The sequence below is a fragment of the Idiotropiscis lumnitzeri genome, chromosome 6 (assembly GCF_059441095.1).
Source record: "Idiotropiscis lumnitzeri isolate Australia: NSW breed Sydney's pygmy pipehorse chromosome 6, RoL_Ilum_1.0, whole genome shotgun sequence".
NCBI classification, from domain to species: domain Eukaryota; kingdom Metazoa; phylum Chordata; class Actinopteri; order Syngnathiformes; family Syngnathidae; genus Idiotropiscis; species Idiotropiscis lumnitzeri.
In genome coordinates this window covers 684,396-708,447 of record NC_142396.1, presented here as the reverse complement: position 1 = coordinate 708,447, position 24,052 = coordinate 684,396, and the positions used below count along the sequence as shown (strand labels likewise).

The following is a 24,052-nucleotide window of genomic DNA, read 5'->3' as shown; positions in this document are numbered from 1 at the left end:
TATACATTTGGAAGCTGGTCAAATCAGTGCTTGTGAGGTTAGCAAGGAACATAAAGTAAAAAGACAAAGGATGTTTATTTTAAATAGCTGTCTAAGGCATCTTTAATTATTATTATTATAGAAAAGGGTCTCTCGAGGTCTTTTACAAAGCAGGAATGAAGCAAATATACAACGTCACACATCATATTTCAACAGACTGTACAACATCCTTCTCCTTCACGACAGCACTGAGGGAGAGGACAAATGAATAATAAATAATACCAGCAGGCTCTGCCCCTCTCCTCTTCCAAACTTTTTGCACCCCTTTCACACCAAAATTGGCACCACCTCGACCATTTGGGGGCTTCGTCTCTGAAGCAGCTCTGCGTGAAAGGGGACCGAGTGCTCTGACACTCCTCCATGTGGATTGAACGCTTTCACACAGCAACGATTGCATCCTGCGGTGTGATTGTCGCGTCACTCTGGCGGAAAGGGTTCATAGCCAATGTTGTTAAAAACGTGTATAAAATGTGGTATGGAAAAATGTACATGCTAATACTGGCATAGATTATGTGAAATAAACGCCCCGTTGACAAAGAGATTCAGCAAAATTGGTGTTTTGAATTTATAAACAATTTACGTAAATGCGGTGGCGGTTATTGGAGTTGAGCGGCTGTCTCTGTTATCTGTACGTTTGGAGTATTTTTATGACTTTTCAATTTGACTCCCTGCCTTTGAACACAGATGCATGCTTAACATTTTCCGTTGTTGTCCCCAACAGAAAACCCCTCTCGCCTACCCAAACTACTGCAGACAGCAAAAAAAAATAAAAAATACCCTGTGTTTTGGGGGACAGATCCATGTTCCACTGTTAATTACTACTGAATGTTGGAGGGGGAAAAGAGCTACCAAAAGCTGTTTCTGATTAAAGGATTGAATCGATTCTTTCTTTTATAATAATAATAATACATTCAATTTGCAAGTGGCTTTCAAGACAGTGCTTCTATTGTCGCAGACCGCAAACGTCTGTGGGTGTTGAAAGATCAGTCCAATTCTCTGAAACAGCTGTAATATGGCGATGGCTACTTTGAACAGCTGGCAGTGAAGGACTTAATTACATTTCACAGTCTGTATAGTTGTACTTTATTTTTAAGTAGTCAAATCAGTAATTCTCCTCCCCCCCACAATTATCTGTACCTCAACTTAACTGCAAAGTACTTTTGCCACCTCCGCGCTTTGCTGAATTGTGCGAATAAATTGCGGCTCTACTTTTGCCTCAATTTAACACGGTCGGGCTTCCGATACGACCGTGGAAGCTGGCAAAAATCTGCGCGTGTTAACTTAGCTGAAGTAAGTGTCAAATGTAAATTTAAAAAACAACCATTAAAAAGTTAACTCTCTGAGCTTTAAGTGCACGAAGGAGGAGGGGGCGGTGGCAAATAAAAAATGGTGGCTGTTTTGGGATAAAGACAGAAAAATGGAGGCCACTCTGACTGGAGTCCTGCAGTTGCACGTCCGCTTGGCGTGTGCTATCTTTGTCCGCTGACAAAAGAGCTCAGAAATAAGGGATTATCTCCAGTCGACTTTTTCTTTGTACATGGTGCGACACAAGTCGCAAGAGGGGGCTTTTTTTTCTTCTTCTTCTTTTTGAGGTGGGCAGGGGTCCCATTATGGGACAAGTGACAAACTCCATTTTTTCATTGTGGAGTCATAGTCTTGTTGTTTTCTCACAGGTTCTTGGTGTTGATGTGCGTCTTGTAATGCTTGGTCAGGTGGTCGCTCCTCATGAACCGCTTCTGACACTGGTTGCACTCAAAGCGCTTGTCTCCTACACACACACACACACAAGATTACGGTAAAACATTAAATACTACTTGCAGCATATTCGGAAATTGCTGGAGCATAACTCAATTGGCAACTAGTGTGCTGGTTATCCTCAATAGCACAACAATTTAGCGGACTGAAACAACGGCAGCGCAGTTTAACATAAAACCTTTTTAGGTGGGTGGCATAGTCATGACGACACGTTTCAATGATTATTCCAGATTCATCACCTTCCATTATTTAAGCCTTTGCTGAAAATATTACTTCTGCACAGTTACTTTCTTTTTTTTTTTTGCACATTATGAGTTTGCTTTTGAAATATAACATCTAACTGAAAATTGAACATTTTCTGAGCTGTATTTCTTGTTCAAGGCATTCCCGATTGAAGGGTAAAAGCTGACGTTCAAAAGATGTACGGCGCAAAAAAAGGACCAATGAAGTTACTTTCTTTTCATGAGTATAAGGCACACTTCAGAGTCTTACAAGTTGTCCAAAATGGACAGGGCGTCTTATAATGCGGCGTGGCTTGTTTGAGCACAGAGTTTCAAAATCTGTAAATGTTTTGGCGCGACTTTGATGAGCGCTCCTCTTGACTGTCTCGGAGCCTTTCCTGCCGACACGCTGCTTAAAAGAAAGGAGGACGTGACTGAGGATGCTAAAGGGAGGGGGAGGGTGCGTGTGAAAGGTTTTGCTTCTTTCTCCTCCGTCTCAATCTTAAATACTTGTATAAAGGCTCTTTGTTTACGCGTAGGTTTTTTTTTTTTTTTTTCGACTGTTCGAGGTCAATAAATGACAAATCAAAAACATTTCAGCAGAACAAAATGTTACTAATGAGGCAAAATGGTGCATTAGTACACAACTCTGGGCTACTAGTACTACTAGTCACAAAATAAAAATGTACTCGTTCACATTTAGAGCATGACGAGTACGAGTCGTGTCCAGATGTGAAGTGCACTCATTTACCTAACTCATGCACAGAAATGACAAACGAGTGGCTGTAGTACAAAAAAAAACATTTACTAATAAGAAATAGTCTTCCGATTATTGTGCTGAATTTTCATTCTTGTGAAGACAAAGCGCAAGAACCTGTCTGTGGGATACCAAATAAATGCTTAAACAGCATAAAATGCTCTATGATTTTTGCACACTAGCAGAACTGCGTGTTAGTAGTGAAGCACTAGCTTCCAGGGCTACTCATCAAGTACAAGATATTAAGTAGGAGATTTTTGTTTTTAAATGTCACAAGTATTCCAAGTAGCACAGAGCTGTCAACTGGAACCGTTTTGCTTTACTAGAAACATCTATTCGTCCTACTCGAATTGTCCCATTAGTAAGGACAAAGAGTGGATGCCACTCATGGCCCAGAATATGAGTTTGACACTTGAGAGTAATTTGAGACGGTGCGAGCGTGGTACCCGTGTGCGTCCTGGCGTGCCGCTGCAGTTCGTCGCTGCGCGTGAAACGCTTCCCACAGAAAACCCAGTTGCAGACGAACGGCCGCTCGCCCGTGTGCAGGCGTACATGCGCTCGCAGCAGCGACGTCTTGCGGAAGGTCTTCTCGCAGCCGGGAAAGTGACAGATGTGCTTCCGCTTGCCCACGTCGCCCGGCCTGCGGGGGAGAGCGTCAAAAACCGCCGCTGTAAACCACCCATTTCAACATTAGAGCAAAAAACAAACGCCAATATTCTGTTGATGGAATTCGTACGATAGAGGCCCATTGCAGTGAGACTTAAAATAACACGAGCCTTGAAAAGAACAGATTTATTGTCTCTAAGGCTAATGAAGTCACTCTGGGAGGGGGACCTGGACTTGACAATAGGTGAGGAGGACTAGTTAGAGATTTTAAAACGGGTACACAAATTCTGTACGACCTATTATATGAGTGCCAGATTGGCTGAGATTTATGGTAATGTAGCCCAACTTGTGATACCTTCAAACAGCCTCCTCCAAACTTAATTCACACACTTTGACTTTGTCTGTCCTTAAACAAATTGGTTGGATGAAAGAAAAAAAAATATAGAGCCAATTGCTTTGATTGCCCCTTTTTGCCTTCCTTGCCCAAATCCAAAAAGGATGTGCTATCTTTTGCTAATTTGATAACCAGGAAATTATTTTTAAGTCATTGGAAATGTACTTTATCGCATCGTTACCCGCTGGATTAGAGAGACACGATATTTTCTTCTCAATCGTACAAGAAGTACGGCATACGAAAACTGAAGTTCGGCCGTACGTCAAAAGTGAGCTTGTGAGGATGGTGTCGCCCGATGTTAGCACGACATGGAAGGTGCTAACATCCTACCTTTTCTCAGCGTCTTTACAGTTGGGGCACGTGCAGGCCATGCGTCTCTTCTTCTCACCGGCGTGTCCGGGAAGTTCCAGCGTGAGCGTCTGGTCCACATGGATGGCGGGCTGGCCGTGAGCCCCGACCCCCGCCAGCTGGAGGCCGGCGCCCTGTATGGTCTGCACCGTCAAGTGCTGCTGGCCTGACCCCCCCCCAAAAAAAACACACCCGTTACTACACGTTAGCTCACAAGTGAAAATAAATAAATCAAACACACAGCACGGTTAGAATAAATAGGATTTTCCTTCATTTATATTTTGATTGGCATTTGTTATTTTAAATTCCATTTGTTTTAGTTAATTATTAGAGTGGGTTTGTTACTTTTTATTCTTTCCCAAATTTTGGGTTTTATTTTATGTGTTCTTAGTTTTACTTTTCTTAAAATAGATCTATTTTCTGAATGCAAGAAAAAAGCATTATGTAATAAAGTAAGGTAAAGTACAATTCCCAAACGACTGACCTCATTTCTTCGGTACCATTGAACAGTAATTCCAAATCAAAGGATTTAAAAGAAACCACGAACGCTCATGTGTGAAATAATTAAAGACTTAAACAACAGACATTTTTGTTAGAATTATACTTTTATAATCATAAACTTAAGTTAGTTTTCAGTTTTTCAAAAGGACTCTATGATTTATTTCATGTTGTTAACAAAAAAGCCTTTCCAATTTTAGTGTTACTCATTTTGTGACCAATAATAAACTTGAGACGTTGATATTTTAGTAGCTGTTGCCAAGAGGAAGTCAATGGGGAGTCCAGTAACAAGTTTATAACAAAAGGCATCTTCAACTGTAAATTTGAAGGTGTACGCCAATATATGTCTTGCTCATCATTTCAAAAATCAAATATGGCCCTTCGGCACAAAAATGTACCGACCCCGAACAAACAAAGTTTCACTCGACTACTTTTCAACATAGCAGCGGCGCACCTCCCGCGTTGGTAATGGTGACGGGAACTCCCTGCACTTGGACGCCGTTGATGCTGATGGTCTGCACCGCCTGCGCCGCCGATGACAGCTGCGAAGTATTCAGCGCCATCATGCCACCCGCCGGTGCAATCTTGGCCAGCGTGCGCTCCTTCCTGCGGCCCGCTGGCGTCTTCTTGGCAACGGCGGTGGGACGAGGCGGCGAGGCCGGGGTCGGGACGGGAGTGATGGGAGTCGTTGCTGTGGAGACAGCATCCTGGAGTTGCACCGACCGCCACTCGCCGGCTCCCGTCTTAAAAAAGATCTGACCAAAGAAGACAGTCTATGGATAGTTTCCCACCTCAATGAATGAAGAGCCCTGCAAAAAGCACTTGCACAGACGGCAAATTTGCAGCTCCCATCTTGAAAAATAATATAATGAGATATATATATCTATATATATATAGATATATATATATATAGATCGAGGCGGATTGAGGTGGGGAGAAAAGGATCGATTGATCGATCGATACACACACGTACGCACGCACAGCTTTACCTACCTGTGTTGGCGCCGTATCAGGTGACGCCACCTGCAGGCCAGAGGACGTGGGCGACTGTCTCTGCGGGACAGGCGGCAGCGAGGCAGAGGCGGCCTGCACCACCTTGAGGGCCTGCTGGGGGATCTGGACCACAGGAGGGTCCTGCTTGGGTGACACCAGCTGCACCTGCTGAACCATAGCCGGCTGGCCAGGACTCTGCACAATCAGCAGATTGTTCCCCGCCTGTCGACACAAAAGCGGACACAAGGTCAGCCGTCCGTGAATGGCGTGCCCGGAAACCCCGATATTCTTCAAACCTAGCACAGCCCTACCTCACGTATCCTGCACTCTCACAACGTCCTGTTACCATCAGGGCGCAGGTAAAGGTCTCTGACTCTGAGAACAAAGAGGCCCATCTCTACCTTTCTCCCCACCTCAAGCCGCCTCTTCAATGGCTGACGGATAGTACTGATTGTAAATTTAAATACAGTGTTGCCCAAATCTTTTAGTAGTTGGTCCTCCAGAGGACAGTCAAAACAGCGCAAAGGATTATTGGCTGCCCTCTCCCCTCGCTGTCGGACATCTACACCGCCCGGTGCCTCAGAAGGGCTCTCAACATCGTCAAAGACAATACCCACCCAAACTCACACCTGTTCGACCTGTTGCCCTCTGGCAGGCGCTACAGATGCATCAAATCAAGGACCAATAGACTGAGAAACAGTTTCTTTCCGAGAGCCATCTCCATACTGAACTCTCACACACACACGAGACCACCCTAACCTTGCAAAACAGCATTGTGATGTGTTTCTATATGCCCTATTCAGTACTGAATTCCATTGCACTGTCTTCTTTATTTATCTAATTTATATATTTGTCTGTATTATTGTTGTATTGCACTGGAGAGGGGAGCCCTCTAATCTCGTTGCACACTTGAGTACAATGACAATAAAGGGATTTCTATTCCATTCTATTCTTTTAATTTCCTTGATCTATTTATTTCCTCATTTTTTTATTGTCTGTTATGAACCACGTGTCAATGGTCATATTTTATGTTGCTGGACTTTTCTTTCCGCAAATGAAGCTCCTAACGGATAAATAAAGTGATTTGACGCATCGTTTGCGCTGGAGCCCATAACGATCAGCGGGGGAAAAAAAGTTGACGATTGCCCAAAGATGCCACAAGATGGCGCCAAAGCTTTTCTCAGCTCACTATTGTGTCAGGGTACTGAGGCGGAAGGAGAGTTGGAGTTTTTGTGGACTCCAACAAAGTATTAGAGGCGGAGGACACTTCAACTTCACGCCACCGTACTGCGGGGTCGTTGTGCCACTGCTACTCTTCAGGAGAAGAAGGCCAGCTCTTGTTATTCGCTCTGAAATGACTACGGAGGAAAATCTCTGCATAAAAGAGGCGGTGTATTTTTAGAATTCGAGATGTTTGAGACCACACCACCACTGAGCGATACCAGTACAACAATTCGACCCAATTCTTGAGTAGTCACCGATACCACAACTACATTTGATACATAAAGCCCCACTCCCAGAAGACAATGACAGATCATTCGAAAGAAATACCAATATATCCCAGCATGGCAATTTTCCTTAAAATTGTGTGAAATTATGGCAATTTTCTATTCTTCTAATTTCTAGTTGTTGATCGTAAAAACGACCACAAGAAGAAGCCCAGTGCATGTATGGAAACCTTGAAATAAGGCTGGTATCTGCACCGATGCAGATGATGATTGTATTGGTACTCAAACATCCCGAATGAACATTTTGTATGATTTTCCAACCTGAATGATGTTGTCTGCCGTTTCTATCACGATGGTCTCCAACTGCTCCGGGGGCGGCGAAGGCGCCTGTGGCAGCGGCGGAACTTGAGCGTCCAGCATCGCTTTCTTCTTTCGGCCTCGTCGGGGCTTTCCCGCGACGGCGTGCGCCGCCGCTTCTGTCGTTTCGTTTATAATCTGAGTGCCGCCCACCTCCCCCGTCGCCACATTGAGCGGGAGCGAGAGTCCGCCGGGCAACTGCACCATGTTGGTGGCGGCGGCAGCGCTCAACTTTCTTGTTTTGGGCGAAGGTTTGATGGCGATGGTCTTTTGCGGCGCAATGGGCGCAACGACGGGGGCGTCGGCCACCTGGGCCGGCACAGACATGGGGGTGGTGATGAAGGCCTGATTGGTACCTGGTATGAGCTGGATCTGGCCTCCCTGTGGCATAACCTGGATGGTCTGGGCGCTCTGGATCTGCGGAATAACCTGGTACTGGATGTTGGCGGGGGCCTGGTGGCTGGGTCGGCCCGGGCTCTGCTGGATCGTGAGCACGATGGGGCTGCCGGGTGCGCCGGTGCCCAGGCCGGCCGGAAGCTGGATCACATTGCCCTTGGCTTGGAGGAAGCCCAGGTTCTTGGGGGGCGCCGGTGCGATGGGAGCCGGCTTGATGGGGAGGAGACGGCGAAGCTGCGGCTGGGCCGGTGACGAGGCGACGGGGGTTTGTGCGGCGGGGGGTCCGATCTTACTGCAGGTGGCAGCCAGCAGGGCCAGAGGGGACGGCTGACTGTCTGCCTGTACGCAGAGACGGACGCATTTTCATTTGGAGAGACGCAATAAGTAGCAAAGTTAAAATAGGTTTGGATCTTATCGTTAGTTTTTATCCCATTTGGACTTTTATGTGTTAAATTCACTTTCTTTTCATTTATATTTAACAGCAAGTTATTCGTTCTCATTTTTTCAAAAATGTTTTGTTTCATTTTTGTAATGTATTTGTTGAGTGCAAAATAAAAAGGTCACCAAGTATTGTGTAATCAAATCAATTAACCTACATCATTAAACAACAATCCTCAAACAACTTAAAATAAACACATTTCAAATAAACTCCAGACGCTCATGAATATTAAATGAAGGAGACAAAAAGGAAGGACATTTTCATGGGACTTATAGTTAGTTACTTTTCTAAGCATAAGACGTAGTTTCAGTGAGTTGTTGGCAACATTTTTTTTTTCAATTTTTCTCTTAGTTATTTCATTAGTTCTCGTGAACTATAATGGCCTTGGTATGTATCCAGACTGACAAGTCCTTATTTGTAGTTGCAGCTTGGCAGAGCATTTTCTGAGAAAAAAAGCTTTTGGCTCAGGCTGGATGATAATTCAAGAACATTTGATATTTTATCACATACGTGATTTTGTTTTAGTTTGGAAGCTTTTGTTTGTGAAGAAATGAACTACTAGCAGTTCGGCATTTTCATTTCTCAATGTTTCATTTTCCAATTTCATTTGACGTTAAACTGAATTGCGAACCAAACTGTCACATTAAAACCAAGATACGTACTGATGCGCAATGTGCGGTCATATCAAGCAGAGTGTGATAAAATCGCGCCAATTATGTGCGCTGCCATTCTTTATCCTTTGTGGATTTTCACACTAATTTGGCACAAATTATGTTAAACAAATGTATAGCCTATGTCCTTTCACTGTTGCTTCACCTGTGTGGTGGCGGTCGAGGGCTGAAGATATTCACTGGGACTGACAGCGACAACGGTGGCCATATTGTCCTTTAAATCTGCAAGACACATGCAAATATCGGGAAATAAGCAACAGCGTATCATGCTTGATATTTCTCTACCTCAGCAGAACACACCGCAGCTTCATGTCTGCACTTGAAATATGTGGAAGAGCGTTATAACAACTTTCAAGCGTCTGGAAGGGTAATACTACAATTCAATGTTTATGGCCATCTTTTTCACTGTTTTCCACTTATCGCAGGGGGGTCTGAAATGCATGAACAGGAAGTTCACTGCAATGCATTGGTGAGCACAAGCACACACGCACACGCACACAACACTTGACTGAACAGGAAGATGTTGCTGCTTAGCAACATCAAAACATTATGCACACAATCTAAGGGCAGCCAATGCAATTCTGCCCTAAAGTTACCGTAATCCATTTTGATCGGGCGGGAAGTCTATTATTGTGCTTCTGACACTGAGAGCTGTTGGTAATAATTTGACCCTCAGGGTCACCTGACTCAATGAAATACCAGTACCGTAGTGTATTGTACCGCGACTGATGTGGAAGGTTTATCTAATATCAGTGGCGGCTGGCGGGCCGTGTATTTCCCACCCAGGCCTTCAGTCAATTACTTGTCATTACTGTTATTATCAACATACAGAGGCAACAGTGTAACAGGTGCGATGAGTAGTTAGGATCAAATATGCACTTGTATCTGCAGAGTTGGAGGGGAAACGCATGGAAATTGCACAACGTACATGGTTGCAATGAAGCTGTTTGTCAGAATCGATTTTATTGATGTCTTGACCGATATGCAAGAAGTGTATTTCAGTGGGCCGCCACGACAATTTGCTCAGTCACTGGGTTCGATCAATAAAGCTGCAGCAAAATGGGATTTCACTCATGCAAGTTGAACAAATGTTGTTGTTCATGAGAGACTCTATCTATTGTAAATGTGTTTATGTGTTTTAATTTGGGTCCTAATTACCTGCTAATTTATGTGACGGCTATGGAAAGCGCTTTGTTACAGCTCCAGCTGTTGTGAAATGCGCTATATAAATGAAATTGTATTGTATTGTATTCAGAATACGTGCATTGGACTGGCAGGCAATTAGTTTGGTTCCCCATGATAGTTTTTATTAAAATGACTAAATTAGAAGGGGGGAAATAAAGTCTAAGTGTATTCAACGTTAACAATCTAACTATATAGAGAATGCGCAAGGAATAAAATGCGACTGAGAAAAAAAAGAGGATGGAGGTCAGACCGGAAAAGATGTCACGAGAAACATTTCCAAGCGTTCCCCTGCATTTGCTGTAAAAATGGTCGACAAAATGCAGTAGAAGGAACAAGTACTTAAATTGGACACATGAAAATTGACGTTACATTCACAGGTTATCTTTTTCATTCGCAATATTTCCAACATCGACGCTAAGAAGCAAGCACCGGAGGTCCGCCTTCGACGCGCGTCCGTCCGGTTAGCTTGGCTGGTTTGTTTGTGCTCACGACGTTAGCACACGGGCTACAAAAACAGAATAATATAAACTACAAGCAGCCGCCGCTAATGTAATCTGATTCATTTCACGTACGTCTTAGCACCGACGGCCAAAACAAGACCCAATATGTGAACCGTTCACGGGGTTGTGCTTGAGTGAGGGGAGGAAAGGAGGGGACATTTGCGGGGTTACGTTTGTGGAGAGACAAGTGCAAAAGCATCTTAGCTTAGCTCAGCACATTAGCATACTTAGGATAGCTTGGAGCCGCCTAGCATCCGCGTCGTTAGCGACTTAAACTCTTCGATAGCAATAGAGAAAGACAATTTCAGTAAGTGCGACGGCTTTGGGCTTGACGCGAGCCGCCCCAGCCCGCCTTTAATTTCCGTCGACTGGTCGCCAAGTAGTGGCGCGCCACGCACATTTCATGTTTTACCAAGTAGAAGGTAATATAAACGCCAATGTTTGAATTCCTACCCACCGCTCATGACGACATTCGCTGTCCGTGCAGCCTCGAAACGCAGCGAGCCCCGAGAGGGATCCGCCCGCTCGCCCCTACGCCAATCCACGCCCAGAGTTAACTCGATTGGCGGCAGAAGCGGCCAATCGCATTATTACATTGCAGTGATTGAGAGCCAACATATCCAATCGGAGAATGAGTTTTGTGGACGTCAATCGATGGTGGACGGTTAATCCAATGGCGTCTAAAAGAAATTGGCTTGTGGGTTGCGAACATTTCTCCAATCGGATTTACGGCCTATTAGAGCAGGACTCATTTTGAGTGACGTGACAAACATCCAATGGGAGATTTGAGTGGTGGGGCGGTCTGAACGAGAATGACAAAGTCAGGCACTGAAAAATTGTGCGTAAAAAAAAAAAAAGTCGGGGGGCGGGGGTTATAGACACTCCGACGTTCAGAAAAAAATGGGAATAAAGTTACCACATATAAATCAAAATGGAAAAAAATCGCAATATTGTGGGAACGTTTTTTTTAAAGAAAATGTGTCAGTTACAAACCCAACAGTTTTCAATTCTGACATTATTATATGATTTCAGTTATCACATTAAAACGTAATAAACGTGATTTCTGCGTTGGGTAAAACAAAATGAAGCACTTCCTTCGGGTTCAAGTCACTGGCACAGCCCCGTGTACTCGTGGGTATTTGAGTCTGCTTTTTAAATCTGAAATATTTTGAAACACTCAGCCTTTTTTTGTCAATATTATAGAGTTACAAAGCTAGTAACTTTATTTTTATAGGACTCAAGAAGAAGATCGCAGAGCCACGTAGGGCTCTGCATTTGTTTTGCTGAATGCGCAAGTGAAAAATATCACGTTGGAATTTGATAACTGAGTACATTACAAAGTCAAACTTATCACATCAAATTTAATTTAATATTCAATGTATCACGTAAAAAAGGGACATTTACCATAACGTGGAATTGATCACGTCAAAACATAGAATTGATCAGATTATGACGTGAAAGTTAATAGTGTTAAGATGGGAAATTTGTCGTTATTTGAAATTGACACTGAATTTACCACATCAAAGAGGTAAACTTATCACGTTTTGTTACATTTATTACATTAAAACGTGAAGCCTATCACGTTGTATTGTTAAATGTATCACATTAAAACGCGAAACTGCGTGTCATGTAAAAATCTTATCACTTTAAAATGTGAACGTAATCATTTGAAAACTAAGTAGACTTTTCACGTCAAAACGTGAAGTAGATCACATGAAAACATGAACATTATGGTAAGTCGTAAACTTTATCATGTTGGACTTGAAACTGAACTTCGCACATCATATTTATCACGTTACAACGTGAAACTGATCACTTTCACATTTGAAATTTATCATGTCAGAACGCAATACTAAACTTTTTTGACCTTCTTGATACTAAAGGCATGTTTTTTTCTGATGGTGAAACCCCCCCCCCCCTTTTTTTTTTTAGTTGGTGAATTTAAAAACAAAACCCAAAAATGGACGTCACGACTTTGTATTTTTTGTTTTTAGGTTGACTTGAAAAAACGGGTGGCCATCTCGTGAGAAACACAATGAGCAAACAAACACATTTCAACACACGTCGACGACTCAGGGCAGACACACATGCACGCATAAGCACACGCAAACACTTTGTGACGTAGCAAGGAATGTTGGGAAAAGTCCGTTTTACAAAATCAAACAATGACATCATACACTGGATCCTCATCCTCCAAACAAACACGGCAAAAACCCTTCCGTGTCTTCTCCACGTTGTGCCTTCAAAGTAGTTTTACTTTATTTTCGGTGATTAGAATGATGAGCGTTTGACTCTGAAAAAGTTTATCATGAAAAACTAGTTGGGCTATTTTCTTTGGCTATTGTTAGCCATGACATCCCAAAATGCGTTGTGCTGCGTCTCGAAAGTCAGTCAATCGAATCATTATTGGAGAGAGCAAATGTCTTCCAAATTGTGAATCGTTATTTCAGCCTTTTTTTTTTTTTCATGCACTCTATGGTGTTTGAGTCACACGGCCACTTCATTCGGAACACGAGCAGGTGGGGCTAATTGGATCAAGCAAGCAGCAACAAATTCATACGCCATTTCTCATCATCATCATCCAGATGATCCTTAAAGCAGCAATGAAGCTTCGTCCCAAAATGCTCAACTTCCTATCCGATATCACATCAACCGGCGAAACTGGTTTTGGGGCCTAATTTTTCTTTTTTTTTTTTTTTCAATGCCAGTGGATGGCAAAAATGACCGCTTCAAAGCAAAAAAAATCACAAACTTCCTTTTCTATTCTGGCCACGGGTCCTTGAGACTTTTTGGTGCATCCAATTTCATGTCAAAGGGAGATACCGGTGGCAGAAGTTGTTGGTTTTTTTTTCCAATTTTTCTTTTTTTTTTATTTTGCTACTTAAGTGAGTTTTGAAGGAGACATCAAACACAGCATGAAATGAAAATGTGTGTAAGTATGTGTGTGTCTGCCTTGAGAGCATTCGCAAGCCACCATCATCTGAGTGGACAGAAAGAGAGAAAGAGAAGGCCGGAGAGAAAAGAGACGAGTGGTCCGAACAAAGAAACAATCGCAGCAAAAAGCGCTTTTGCGTCCGTCTGCCGTTTGGTCTCCAAGCGTAACTTTGAGGAAGGACGGCGGCGACGGCGCCGACCGGCAAACTTCTTCTGAACGCTGAGCAGCAACAGTCCAACGTGAGAAGAATGCGGACCAAGAGGAAGTGCAGCAGGAGCAGGTCCTCGTTCCGGCCAACACTCGTTTAGCTGAGGCCTCCGCACGGCGCCCTGAATCGGAAGCAGCATCGGCGTCATCGACATCAAAAGTCGAAAACAATGTTACTTTTGACAAGTTGAATAGTATTTATTATTATTTTATATATTTTTTAGATATCACCCTTTTTTTTTAAACCAAAATGGAATACATTTGAAACATTTCAAGTTTCGAAATTATAGAAACGTTTTAAATGTCGCAAAATATCAGAAATGTAAAAAATATACATAAAAAGTAAACGAAACGCTTTAAGAGAACGATGGTGTTTTATTCCGTTCAAATTTCTTTTGTCTCGAATTTGATGAATTCATTTTGAAAAAGACAGTTGGATTTTAGGCTGCAGCCCGCCCGCGACCCTCGTGAGGAGAAGCGCTTTGGATTAGCGGAATGGAGGGATGGAGGTTTTAGGGTGCTCAACCAAAATACAAAAATGGCACACGCCCTTTTTTTGGGGGGGGGGGGGGGGTGACATTTGTACTTTATTTAATTAAAAAAAAAAAAAATTTCAAAAGTTAAATGTCATAGTGCTCATTTCATTTGACCAGTTATTTTATAAATCTTCACAACTTTTACAAATGAGATGAATTTAATAAAATAGTTGGAAGTTAAGACAACACACAATGTTTTATTTAAACATAGACTAAATGTAAGCAATTCACTGTATTTTTAATTTCATCTAAAAATATGTAAAAATTTCGCAGTTAAAAAAAATTTCCTTTAATCTACGAAATTACAAAATTGTAAAAAAAGTTTCATTTGACCAGATTGTTTTTTTTGATTATTACAAGAAAATCAACAACATTGAATGTTACAAGATACTTTTAAAAAAAAAATGTATTCAAAGAATAGAGAAAATTAGGAAAAAAAAAAAAAAAGAAAACCAAGAGATTCAACTTTTTGTTCTGTGCATTTCTGTTGTATTCCAAATGTTGGACGTCATGCTATGAGAGGAATACAAAGAAGTTTTTGTTTCTGCCCGAATGGCAAGGTTGCTTTCACCTATTGGATGGCAAGAATTATTGTATTTTTTTTAAATGCCATAAACAAGTGAGTGCTTTGTCGTTACATACATGTCGTCATCATTGTCGTCGTTTGTGCTACGTGTGCGCCTCGAGCGCCGCCCGGATGCTCTTGATTGAAAGGTACATCTCCTCCTCGGGGTCGTAGTAATAAAACTTACTAAGGTACGACACCAGTGACCTGCACGCACACAAGAAAAATAACATTTTACATTTCTACTTGAAACTCCAACTCCAATTTGAAGTCGAAAAACTCTCATTTGAGACCCGAACCCAAGTTTGAAAGCTTAACTTGAGCAAACCCATTTCAGGCCATAACCTTTTTTCAGGATGCAAACCCGAGTTTCAAACCCACACTCTAGCCTAAAATCCATACTTGTGTCTCTAACTTTATTTTAAAACCCTAATTTGAAATTGCGACCCAAGCTTAAAGCCCCAATTCAAAACATTTCCTTGAAAGCGAAAACCCAGGCTTTAAACTCGAATTTCAAACTTGAACCCAAGTTTCAAATCGAATGTGCAACCTTATTGTTAGTTTACTAACTGACAAGAAACCATAACTCGGTTTTAAAACCCTCATCCTGATTCGAAACCTTCATTTGAAAACCTAAAGCCCATTTAAAACACTTTGCATTCTTTAGAACCCAAACTCCATCTTGAAATTGTCATTTTAATCCCTCACTCGAGTTTCAAACCTTAATCTTCGTAAATCTGTCATGAAATCTCATTTTGAGCCGCAACACTTATTTGGACGCAAAAGACCATCTTAAAACCCAAATCCCAAACCCTAACACGTCCGTGCATGAAGCTCTCGTGTGAAATCTGGCCCGTCCGGGTTTTGAAATCTGGACAGGAAACCCAAAAGCAGTTGCGGTGAGCCGACCTGGGCAGTGGAAGTTGCTGGATGTGATCGATGCGCACGATTTGGCGTATGCAGAATCTGCAGAGGTGCTGCAGGGACTTGACGTTGCTGAAGCGGGACACGGGGTACAGGAGCTGCACCGGCGTCGGAGGCAAGCCTGTGACGCCCCCCCAAAAAAAAACAAAAAACAAACAAACCAAAAAAACATTAGCAACACAAACAGTGACTTTGATTCTCAAACATTTTGAATTCAAACTTCTCTAAAATATCAACACCAAACAAAATGTCTTTTCAAAACAACCTCCCAAAAAAGTATTTGACATTTGACAACCTTTACAAACTAGTTGCACGCTATTTAGTAGTCGTCGTGTGTGCGTATATCATGCCAGGCGCGCGTGTGTGTGTCTGCGTGAATGCATGTTCGGTAGGTCGTGGATTTTACATTTAAATTGAAATCATCTCATCATATTTTACAGAGTTTGGGTTTGGCGTTCCTACCTGGGACTCGGGATCGCAGGAAGTAGAGGAACTTTCCGTTTTTGGAGTGCATGATGGCGCGCTCGATGAACTCCACCACCGAGTGGCAGCGGTCCTCAAACTTGGGGTGACACCACAAGCTGAACGTGCCTAAAAAGACAAATTTTCAGCCTTTCTTTTCCCTGAAAAGCCATTTATACATTCAATGTTTTTCTTCATGTTTGCAACTTGACGTTGACACTTGATGTTGGAAATTTGATGTGACAACGCTCGCATGCTCGCACACCACGACATGACGTGCTCATTAGCGGTACGTTCAAACATTTTGTGTTCCAACTTGCCACCACTTCAGGTTAGCACTTCATACGTGGAGCGAACACTTGACATTCGCATCTGTCGTCACAATAGAAAGACTTGTACGAATGCTCCCTTGCGTAAAAACTAGGGCTGGGTTAAAAAAAAATAATAAATTGCTGTATGGATTTGAAACAATTTTCCTTTTCATGGCCCGATATCGATTCGTGAAAACCATATAGATCGATACTTTCAATAACATCTTTCTCTTCAGGCGTCACGCGAGATCTCGTCACGACGCCAAAGTAGCGTATCAAAACAAAATGGCGGAAGCAGTGACGTCAGCGCCGACAAGCGTGAAATCAGATGTATTTATTGTTTTGATCCTAAAATTGATGTCATTAAAGTAACGGCACTGGCTTCACATCTTAATGTAAATAATCATATTTTTACCAATGCAGAAGAAGTTTGTCCTGATTGCAGCATTGCTTCTCCTGAGAATGGCTTCCATGCCAAACTCAAATTGGTACCGCGTGAAATATTTGATTGAATCGAAAATCAAATCAAATCGATTTTGGAAATTTGAATCGATACTCAGCCCCACTGGGAACAGCAAAATTGCATTTTCTTCAAACTTCATTTTAGTACTTCACGGTAGGTTACGACTTGACATTTCTGGATCACATTAGAACGACATGTTAGCACTTGGGGTCAGAACTTCCTGTTAGCACTTGGGGTCAGAACTTCAAGTTAAAACTTGAAGTGACGAACGCCACGTTAAAAATGCTACACTTACAATTTGTAACAATTTGACGTTAACTTCACGTTCCAAAGTCACATTACAACGACATGCTAGCACTAAAACTCGAGGCGAACACGTCATGGAGAAAATGTATGTCACCGTTTCAGGTTACCACTGGATATTCAAACTGGAACCCCATGCTAGCACATGCTGTTGGAACATTTTCTTTGGAATAATAAATTCAAACGTCGAAACTACACGATAGCGCTAAATATGTTGCTGTTAAAACTAGTTAGAACTTCACATTCCATGCTAGCACTTTGTTAAAACTGCATGTCGGCGCTTCATGTTCAAACTCCACATTACAATGTCACGTCTCTTTTTTTTTGGTTAAACTTACAGATAAAAGGAATACATAAATGAAAACTACAAAGAAGAAATCAGTGAAACAAACTTCAAAAGTTGTTTGAATGTTATGACGTGACGTTAGCACTGAGCATTAGCATTCGAATTAGCCGTGTCTCACCCCGGTAGTGCTCCATGCGCGTGTGGTGCGTGACGCCTTGGGAGCGGAAGCTGAGGCTGAGGATGTATCTCGGGTCAGAGCTGTCTCGGACCAGGAACGATCCGTCGGGTTTGCCCTTCAGCTTCATCTCCGCATCCTCCCAGTTCATCGGACCCCAGTACCAGCCGCACTGCCGACCGACACAAGTTACACACTCACGACATTGTAGGTTTCTCATTTTCACGCCGCAGCGTTTGTCAGCGTGGCAAAACGGCGACGTGACGACGGCTACCTTCTCCAGCTCTCGGAGGCTGGCGGTGAAGTTGCTGGCTTCGGACCTGCGGAGGGCGCAGAGGACGGACGGCGGCGCCTGCCTAGAGGCGGGCGGCGCGTCGACCTGCGCTGGGTTCACGTGAGGAAGCGCTCGAAGGAAAGCGTCTAAAACGGGACAACACACCGAAGGCTTGAGAGTCCACCCGGTCGTCGGCCCGTCCTGTCCCGTCTTGTCCCCCATTCCTGTCCTATCCCGTCACGTAGCGGTCGTGTCTCATCCTACCTTATTTTGCTTTTATTTTTTCACAAGCTTTCTCTTTTGTCCCGTCATCACCCGTTTGCCACTTGTTACGTACTGAACCTTCTCGAGATGGTGTCCGACAGCCAGGCTTTTCCCGTCTTGTCCTGTGTCACGGAGCCCAATCCCATATTTTTCCGCCTTATGCCGTCCTGTCCCATCTGAGGTTATTAGAGTTCACTCAAAGTAAAAGGAAGCGAGCTGAAACTACGTTGCATTTATTAAAGCCAACTAAAATGATGATTATAGCAACAAGTCCTCGTTTTTTCTTTTTGTCAATTCATTTCATACAAGCTCTTTTGATGACGGAGTGGCTGAAGGTGAAAACGCCTGGAGAGGACTTGTATGAACAGATGTGCAAACGTGGCATATTCATTGACACATTCTTGATGGAAAGCTGCACACTGTTACTCAAGCGGATTGAAGCTGGCCCAAACACTCCATCCAAATGTTCCCGGCCTGGTCCGCCTTTTACATTTTAGAGCCCAGTGTGTTTGCCCTCCCCTGGCCTAGCTCACTCGCCTTGTCCAAACCCTGCCCGATCCCACCCTGTCCTGTCCCGCCTCGTCCTCTCCTCCTGGCTACTGGTTACATGGCTTCTTCGCACAGCTGTCCTGTTCCACTCCGTCCTGTCCCTCCCTCTCAGGACATAACAAAGACACAAGACACAACTCCGATGTCATGTCGTTGCCACGCGCACTTTTTTTTTTTCGCTTGCGTCTGCTTTGCTGCCGCCTTGATTGCGTCTTACCATTGAGGCTGATGCTGTGCTGCATGGTGGCGTGCGAGGGAGGAGTGGGAGGGGGGAGTGGCAGGGGGAGGGACTGCAGCGACGCGCCCATCACGCTCAACAGGAAGCCGCCCGACGGGGGAGCCGCCGAGATGCCGTCTGACGCAGACGGCAGGGAAGGAGGCGAGGAAGTGGGAAGGAAATGGGAGGGAGGATGTGAAGGTCGGCAAATGTGGACGGAAGGAGAGCAGCATGAAGGAAGGCGCGTGGGAAGTGAGGACAGAAAAGAAGGAGGCGTTGATTCCAAATAGTAAATGAAGTCAAACGTAGATTTGAGCGGTCATGGTTTTGTCTGAAAGCGTCAACGTTTCAGCAAATCGGAATATGTTGATCTAAAGTATATTTATATGATAGGACGAATTGAGCATGACATTTTAGTGCATATTTTGACAAGAGGGAAACAGGTGACCAAAACAGAGACACGGACAGCCAGTAAGCAAAGAAAGAAAGACAGGAAGCAAATCGTCTTTGACGTGTTTAGTGCGCTTTCCGCTTGTTGAGGCACTCTTTTTTGCAGTAGCTTGCTCAAGGACACCTCGACAAGGCCGTAAAGGCTGGGGATCAGACCCGCAACCCCTGGGTTGGAAGGAGTGCGCCACGTCGCCTCGGCGGCAGACAGAAAGTGGAACTAGACGGGAAGTAGCAACGTTGGGGAAGCAAAGCCAGGCAGGAAGTAACGACAAAGAGGAAGTTGAGAAAGACAGAAAGCGGGGACGGAGAGAAAAGGAAGAAACTGGGGCAAAACTCAAACGAGAGACAGACAAGCAATGGGCAGCCCGACAGCAAACGCAAACAGGCGGGAAGTCAAGACAAGAAAGACAGAAACAGAAAGTGGAGACACGCAGAAAGCAGGAAGTGAGAGAGCCAAGCGCCCGAGAGACGGACAGGAAGTACCTAAAAGGCTGAGACTTCGTCGCGGTGGAGGCGGCGGCGTGGGCGGGTGAGGCGTGTTGGCCGTCCCTCGCTGGGAGATGTCCACGTCCACCAGGGACACCGTCTCACCTGTGCCCGGTCGGGATAGACGGCGACAGTGTCAACTTGACTCGGAAGCGCGGTTTGCGTCTCCGGCAGTGGCGGCGTCTCGTGTGGCGAGCTTACCGGCGAAGGCCGAGAGGGAGGCGGGGCAGAAGGCACTGTGGGCCCGGCTCAGCCTGCCGCTGCCGCTGGCCGCATCGGGATCCACGCTGAGCGACCGCAACAAGCGCAAAATGCACACGCAACAATCTTCATCTTCATCATCATCAGTAGAACCCAAACAAATCCAAACTCTTTTCGCCTCCTCAACTTCTTTTATGGTCTGGCTTTTTTGAACAGGCTCGATGTTTCTTTATCAGGTTGTTGTTTTTCGGGCTTTTTAACTGGCGATGTGAATCTTTTTCTGGGTGTGTCTTTCTTCAGACTTTTTCAATAAGCTACGTTCTTTTTCAGGCTTTTTGGGAATTCATTTTTTTCTTTCCTTTTACGTGCGCATTTTTGGCTCTCTGCAGGCTTGGTGCTTCTTTTTCTGGCTTTTTGAGCTAAATCGCTGTATTGTTTTTGGTTTGGGTTTCAGGTTTTTTTTTACAGCCTCTGTGATTCCTCATTTTTTGCACACTGCGCTTCTTTTTCAGATTTTTTTTAAAAGGCTCTGTGTTTCTTTATCATGTTTTTGGAGGCTTTATGCTTCTTTTTATGGAGTTTTTTTGACACTGGCTCTCTGATTGTTTTCATTTTTTTACCATGCTTGTTGTGTATTCATCAGACTTTTTTGACCGTTCAATTTATCGCATTTCACTGCCGATTTTTTTCTTCTTTTTTTTCTTTTCGCAGGTCGTCCTTCTTCATTTTCAAACTATTTGAAGGCTTTGTGCTTCTTTTTCAGGGTGATGCAAAAGGGATGTGTGATGAAGACAGTGTCTCCGCTCACCTGCCCAAGTCGAGCGCAGGTCCAGATGCGCTCATGTGCGCGTCCGCCAGCCCCCCAACATGGGTCCTGCGGTCCTGGTCCAGCAGGTGGGAGGAGCCGCTGCAGCTCTTGGTACGGAACAACCTGCTGAGGCGGACCCTCAGCGAGCCCTTCTTGGACTTGGCGGCCAAAGCGGCCACCCTCAGTGTCTTGGCTGCCATGCAGGGGGTCCGTGGGGCACTGGCGGACCTCTCAGGCCTCCTGCGGGGGGTGGAGGCCTGGCTGCAGGTGCGAGGGGAGTCCCGTGAAACCGGCTCAGCCGCTCGGGATCTCCCGCTGCTGACCGCCTCCTCCACCATCACTTCTGCCCGGAATGAACTCATTTTGTCGTTGAGTTCTTGTTTGGCACTGACTAGAAAGTGTCTGTGCCGCTCCCGGTCATCCGGACTCTGGTCCTGCAGGCCGAGCCCTTCCAGAACAAGTAGAGCGTCGCTGGTGACGGCCGGGTCGTCGGCGTGCTCCTCGCCCGGCGCGTGTGCCCCCTGACATGCGCAATGCGGGAGCTCGCCGGCTTTGAGGAGCATCTTCGGTACGGCGCCTACCCCAAGCTCCCCGAACCTCCGGGCCAGCTGCTCTAACACGGCTCCCTCACGGTCCCGGCGGGCGCACGTCCATCCGGGGTCGATGACGGCCAACGGGGTGGAGCCCCCCGAAGGTGAGGTCCACACAGGTGGGCCGGCCCGGTGTCTGTGTCCATGGCACACTTCCGCAGATCCCCGCTGCTCCGCGCACCCCGGCACTGGTGAACGCGCCCCCCAGGTTGCGTCCAGTTGCTCCTGCAGCTGTTGCTGGACCGCTTCCGGGGTCCGAGTGTTGTTACAAAGGGCTGGCTCCGAGCAACCAGCACCAGGCCCAGGGCTCTGCAGGTCCAAGCCCAAAGGAGTCCTCGGCTGGTTCAGTTCCAATATCCCATCCCCATTGCGCACTAGGTCCGAGAACACCAGCAGCTGAGGCCGCAGAGCCGAGCCGAACTCGCATCCTGGGCCCAGCACGGGGCTCTGCGGCCTTGGAGGGCTTCGGCCGTCGTCTTGTTCGCCGTCAGGTGCAGCCCGGCAGCGAGTCGCCGGGGCTTTGTTCCGCTCAAGGGCCGCGTCACGGCTAAGCTCCAAGGCCGCCTTGTGAGCCAGCGCTTCCCGGCTTCCCACCACGACCCCCCCCGGCGGCGCGGGACCGCTCTCCGCATCTGGGCGGTCCTCCTCTGCGGCGGAGACCAGGCGCATGAGCACGAAGTCGGGCGACATTTCCTGCGCGTCGCTCGTCATTGTGGCTCTGGATAGCGCGCGCACGATCGGCTGGCGACGCGCGCGTCACATCGCGGCGAAAGCAGCGCAAGTCGAAGACCGAGCAGCCGAAGCAGGGCCGGAGCTCTCGTCGAGGCGCAGCGGGACAAAAGGCCGAAAGGAGGAGACGAGGACGACGACGTCAGCCGCCGCGTTCATTCTCTGCGGCGGCGGCGCGCTTGGCCCGCGGCGGCGTGCAGGCGGAGGCCGGCCTCAGACATCATCGAGTCTCCTCTCGGTGAACACAGCGCAGGCAGGCAGGCAGGCGGGCAGGCAGGCAGGCGGGCGACGCGACCGCCAGCACCTTGCTCTCCACCCAAGCCCCGCCCGCGTGCTCAGCATCATTCGTGACGAAGGACCACGATGATGACCACACGAATCCATCCTTTATTTGATTTCCTGAAATTGTATTCATGCACGAGTCAACGTTTTATTTTTTGTCCGGGTCTCTCACCTTAATTCGTTGACAAAGTCATATAATAATCAAATAATAATAGTAATGTGGAAATGACCTCTTCAGAATTATTAGAAAAAAAATCTTGAAAATAACACATTCTCAAAAACGGTATATTTGCTCATGTGCGTACAGTGCAGTCGTATGTAAATGAAATATTTTTCCAGAAGAAAAGGATTGCATTTAAAAGTGTTCCCAACAAAGCGAGCGCGTGTGTGCAACTCGCCCTTTGTACACTAGATAGCAGCAAAGTAACAAACTCGCTGCATGTCAGCGGTGACCTCGCAAACGACTTCCGGTGGGACAGCCAATCAGTTCAGTTTTGCGGCAATGACGGCACTTATCCTCATGGGGCGCTGTTGGGCGAGATTTGGCTGCAAAAAAAAATGACACTAAAGTAAATATACCGATGAACACGTCAAATAATCTCTTACATAATGTTAAGAATGATTTTTTGGGAGGAGGAAGGATTATTTGAAAAATATGAATTGGACTAAAGAGTGGCTTGTTCCTTTTAAACTCTTAGAATTAAATTTTAAAATACTACATAATGGATATACAATTTACTTTATACATTTGGTTAGGAAAGTTTCACATGCATATATTTCCGAATTGCACCAGCTATTTATATAGATATTAATATAATATATTTCAAGTCTCTTGCTGTAATAAATAAAAAATGCATATAAATATTTGGTATACATTCAAAAATGTTTCAAGAATAGCTCATTTTATTCATTTTAATGTTGAATTTATTTGCAAATATTTGTTATATTGTTGTGTATGCGTTCAACTTTTGTTAATTGGCTTGCTTGGTCGTTGTGTTGCATACAATTTGTCAATTAGAAAAAATGTGACACTAACATGAATGGGTTGGATGTATATTTGCGTTCTAAAAATAAGAAAGCTATTCAAACCTTGAAATTGTGTTCCCATTTCAAGGTTTTCAGTGTTTCTATACGTTACGTTCGATTTGTTAAAAAAAAACTAAAACTAAACTAAAGCTTCGCTTACTGAGACACGGTTTACGGAATCGTGTGTTTGTGTGAGATTGTGTGAATGAAGAACCGTTGCCATAGAGACCAAAACAAGGATTCTTTGCCAACATCACACCTCACAGCCGTTACATGCACTCACATTAGAACAACAAGTGTGCACGTGCGCGTGCGCATGAGCACAGTAAAAGCGCATCCAGCAAGTCTTTATGTCGGATGCGTTAATCCCAAATGATGCACAGCTTAACCCTGCTTTCACAC

At 45.0% G+C, this 24,052-nt stretch overlaps 2 protein-coding genes across 4 annotated transcripts; both read right to left on the bottom strand.

Annotated features, from left to right (window-relative positions):
• Positions 1 to 13: 13 nt before the first annotated feature.
• Positions 14 to 11,147, bottom strand: LOC148334393 (transcription factor Sp2-like). 2 transcript variants are annotated; one of them, XM_088299669.1, is made up of 8 exons: positions 11,065 to 11,147; positions 9,068 to 9,144; positions 7,381 to 8,151; positions 5,612 to 5,833; positions 5,073 to 5,373; positions 4,103 to 4,286; positions 3,219 to 3,412; positions 14 to 1,807 (listed from the first exon to the last, which is right to left on the bottom strand). In XM_088299669.1, the coding sequence occupies exons 1-8, from the start codon at positions 11,069 to 11,071 to the stop codon at positions 1,707 to 1,709; spliced, it is 1,857 nt and encodes a 618-aa protein (XP_088155795.1). In that variant the 5' UTR covers positions 11,072 to 11,147; the 3' UTR covers positions 14 to 1,706. The 2 variants fall into 2 exon arrangements, with proteins under 2 accessions (XP_088155795.1, XP_088155797.1); XM_088299671.1 differs by lacking the exon at positions 11,065 to 11,147 and adding an exon at positions 10,835 to 11,051.
• Positions 11,148 to 12,568: 1,421 nt separating this feature from the next.
• LOC148334392 (uncharacterized) lies at positions 12,569 to 22,677 on the bottom strand. 2 transcript variants are annotated; one of them, XM_088299017.1, is made up of 10 exons: positions 21,024 to 22,677; positions 20,216 to 20,301; positions 20,012 to 20,119; positions 19,079 to 19,216; positions 18,049 to 18,194; positions 17,778 to 17,946; positions 16,237 to 16,365; positions 15,760 to 15,895; positions 14,928 to 15,057; positions 12,569 to 13,871 (listed from the first exon to the last, which is right to left on the bottom strand). In XM_088299017.1, the coding sequence occupies exons 1-9, from the start codon at positions 22,322 to 22,324 to the stop codon at positions 14,955 to 14,957; spliced, it is 2,316 nt and encodes a 771-aa protein (XP_088155143.1). In that variant the 5' UTR covers positions 22,325 to 22,677; the 3' UTR covers positions 12,569 to 13,871; positions 14,928 to 14,954. The 2 variants fall into 2 exon arrangements, with proteins under 2 accessions (XP_088155143.1, XP_088155144.1); XM_088299018.1 differs by lacking the exon at positions 19,079 to 19,216.
• Between the last annotated feature and the right edge of the window lie 1,375 nt (positions 22,678 to 24,052).

Coding starts and splice junctions, on each gene's coding strand:
- LOC148334393 (XM_088299669.1), bottom strand. Junction 8,152..9,067: donor CCTCGACCGCCACCACACAG/GTGAAGCAACAG, acceptor CTCTGCGTACAG/GCAGACAGTCAGCCGTCCCC. Junction 4,287..5,072: donor CACCATTACCAACGCGGGAG/GTGCGCCGCTGC, acceptor GGGGGGGGTCAG/GCCAGCAGCACTTGACGGTG.
- LOC148334392 (XM_088299017.1), bottom strand. CDS start 22,324: ATGACGAGCGACGCGCAGGAAATGTCGCCCGACTTCGTGCTCATGCGC. Junction 20,120..20,215: donor CTCCCTCTCGGCCTTCGCCG/GTAAGCTCGCCA, acceptor GACCGGGCACAG/GTGAGACGGTGTCCCTGGTG. Junction 17,947..18,048: donor GCCTCCGAGAGCTGGAGAAG/GTAGCCGTCGTC, acceptor GTCGGTCGGCAG/TGCGGCTGGTACTGGGGTCC.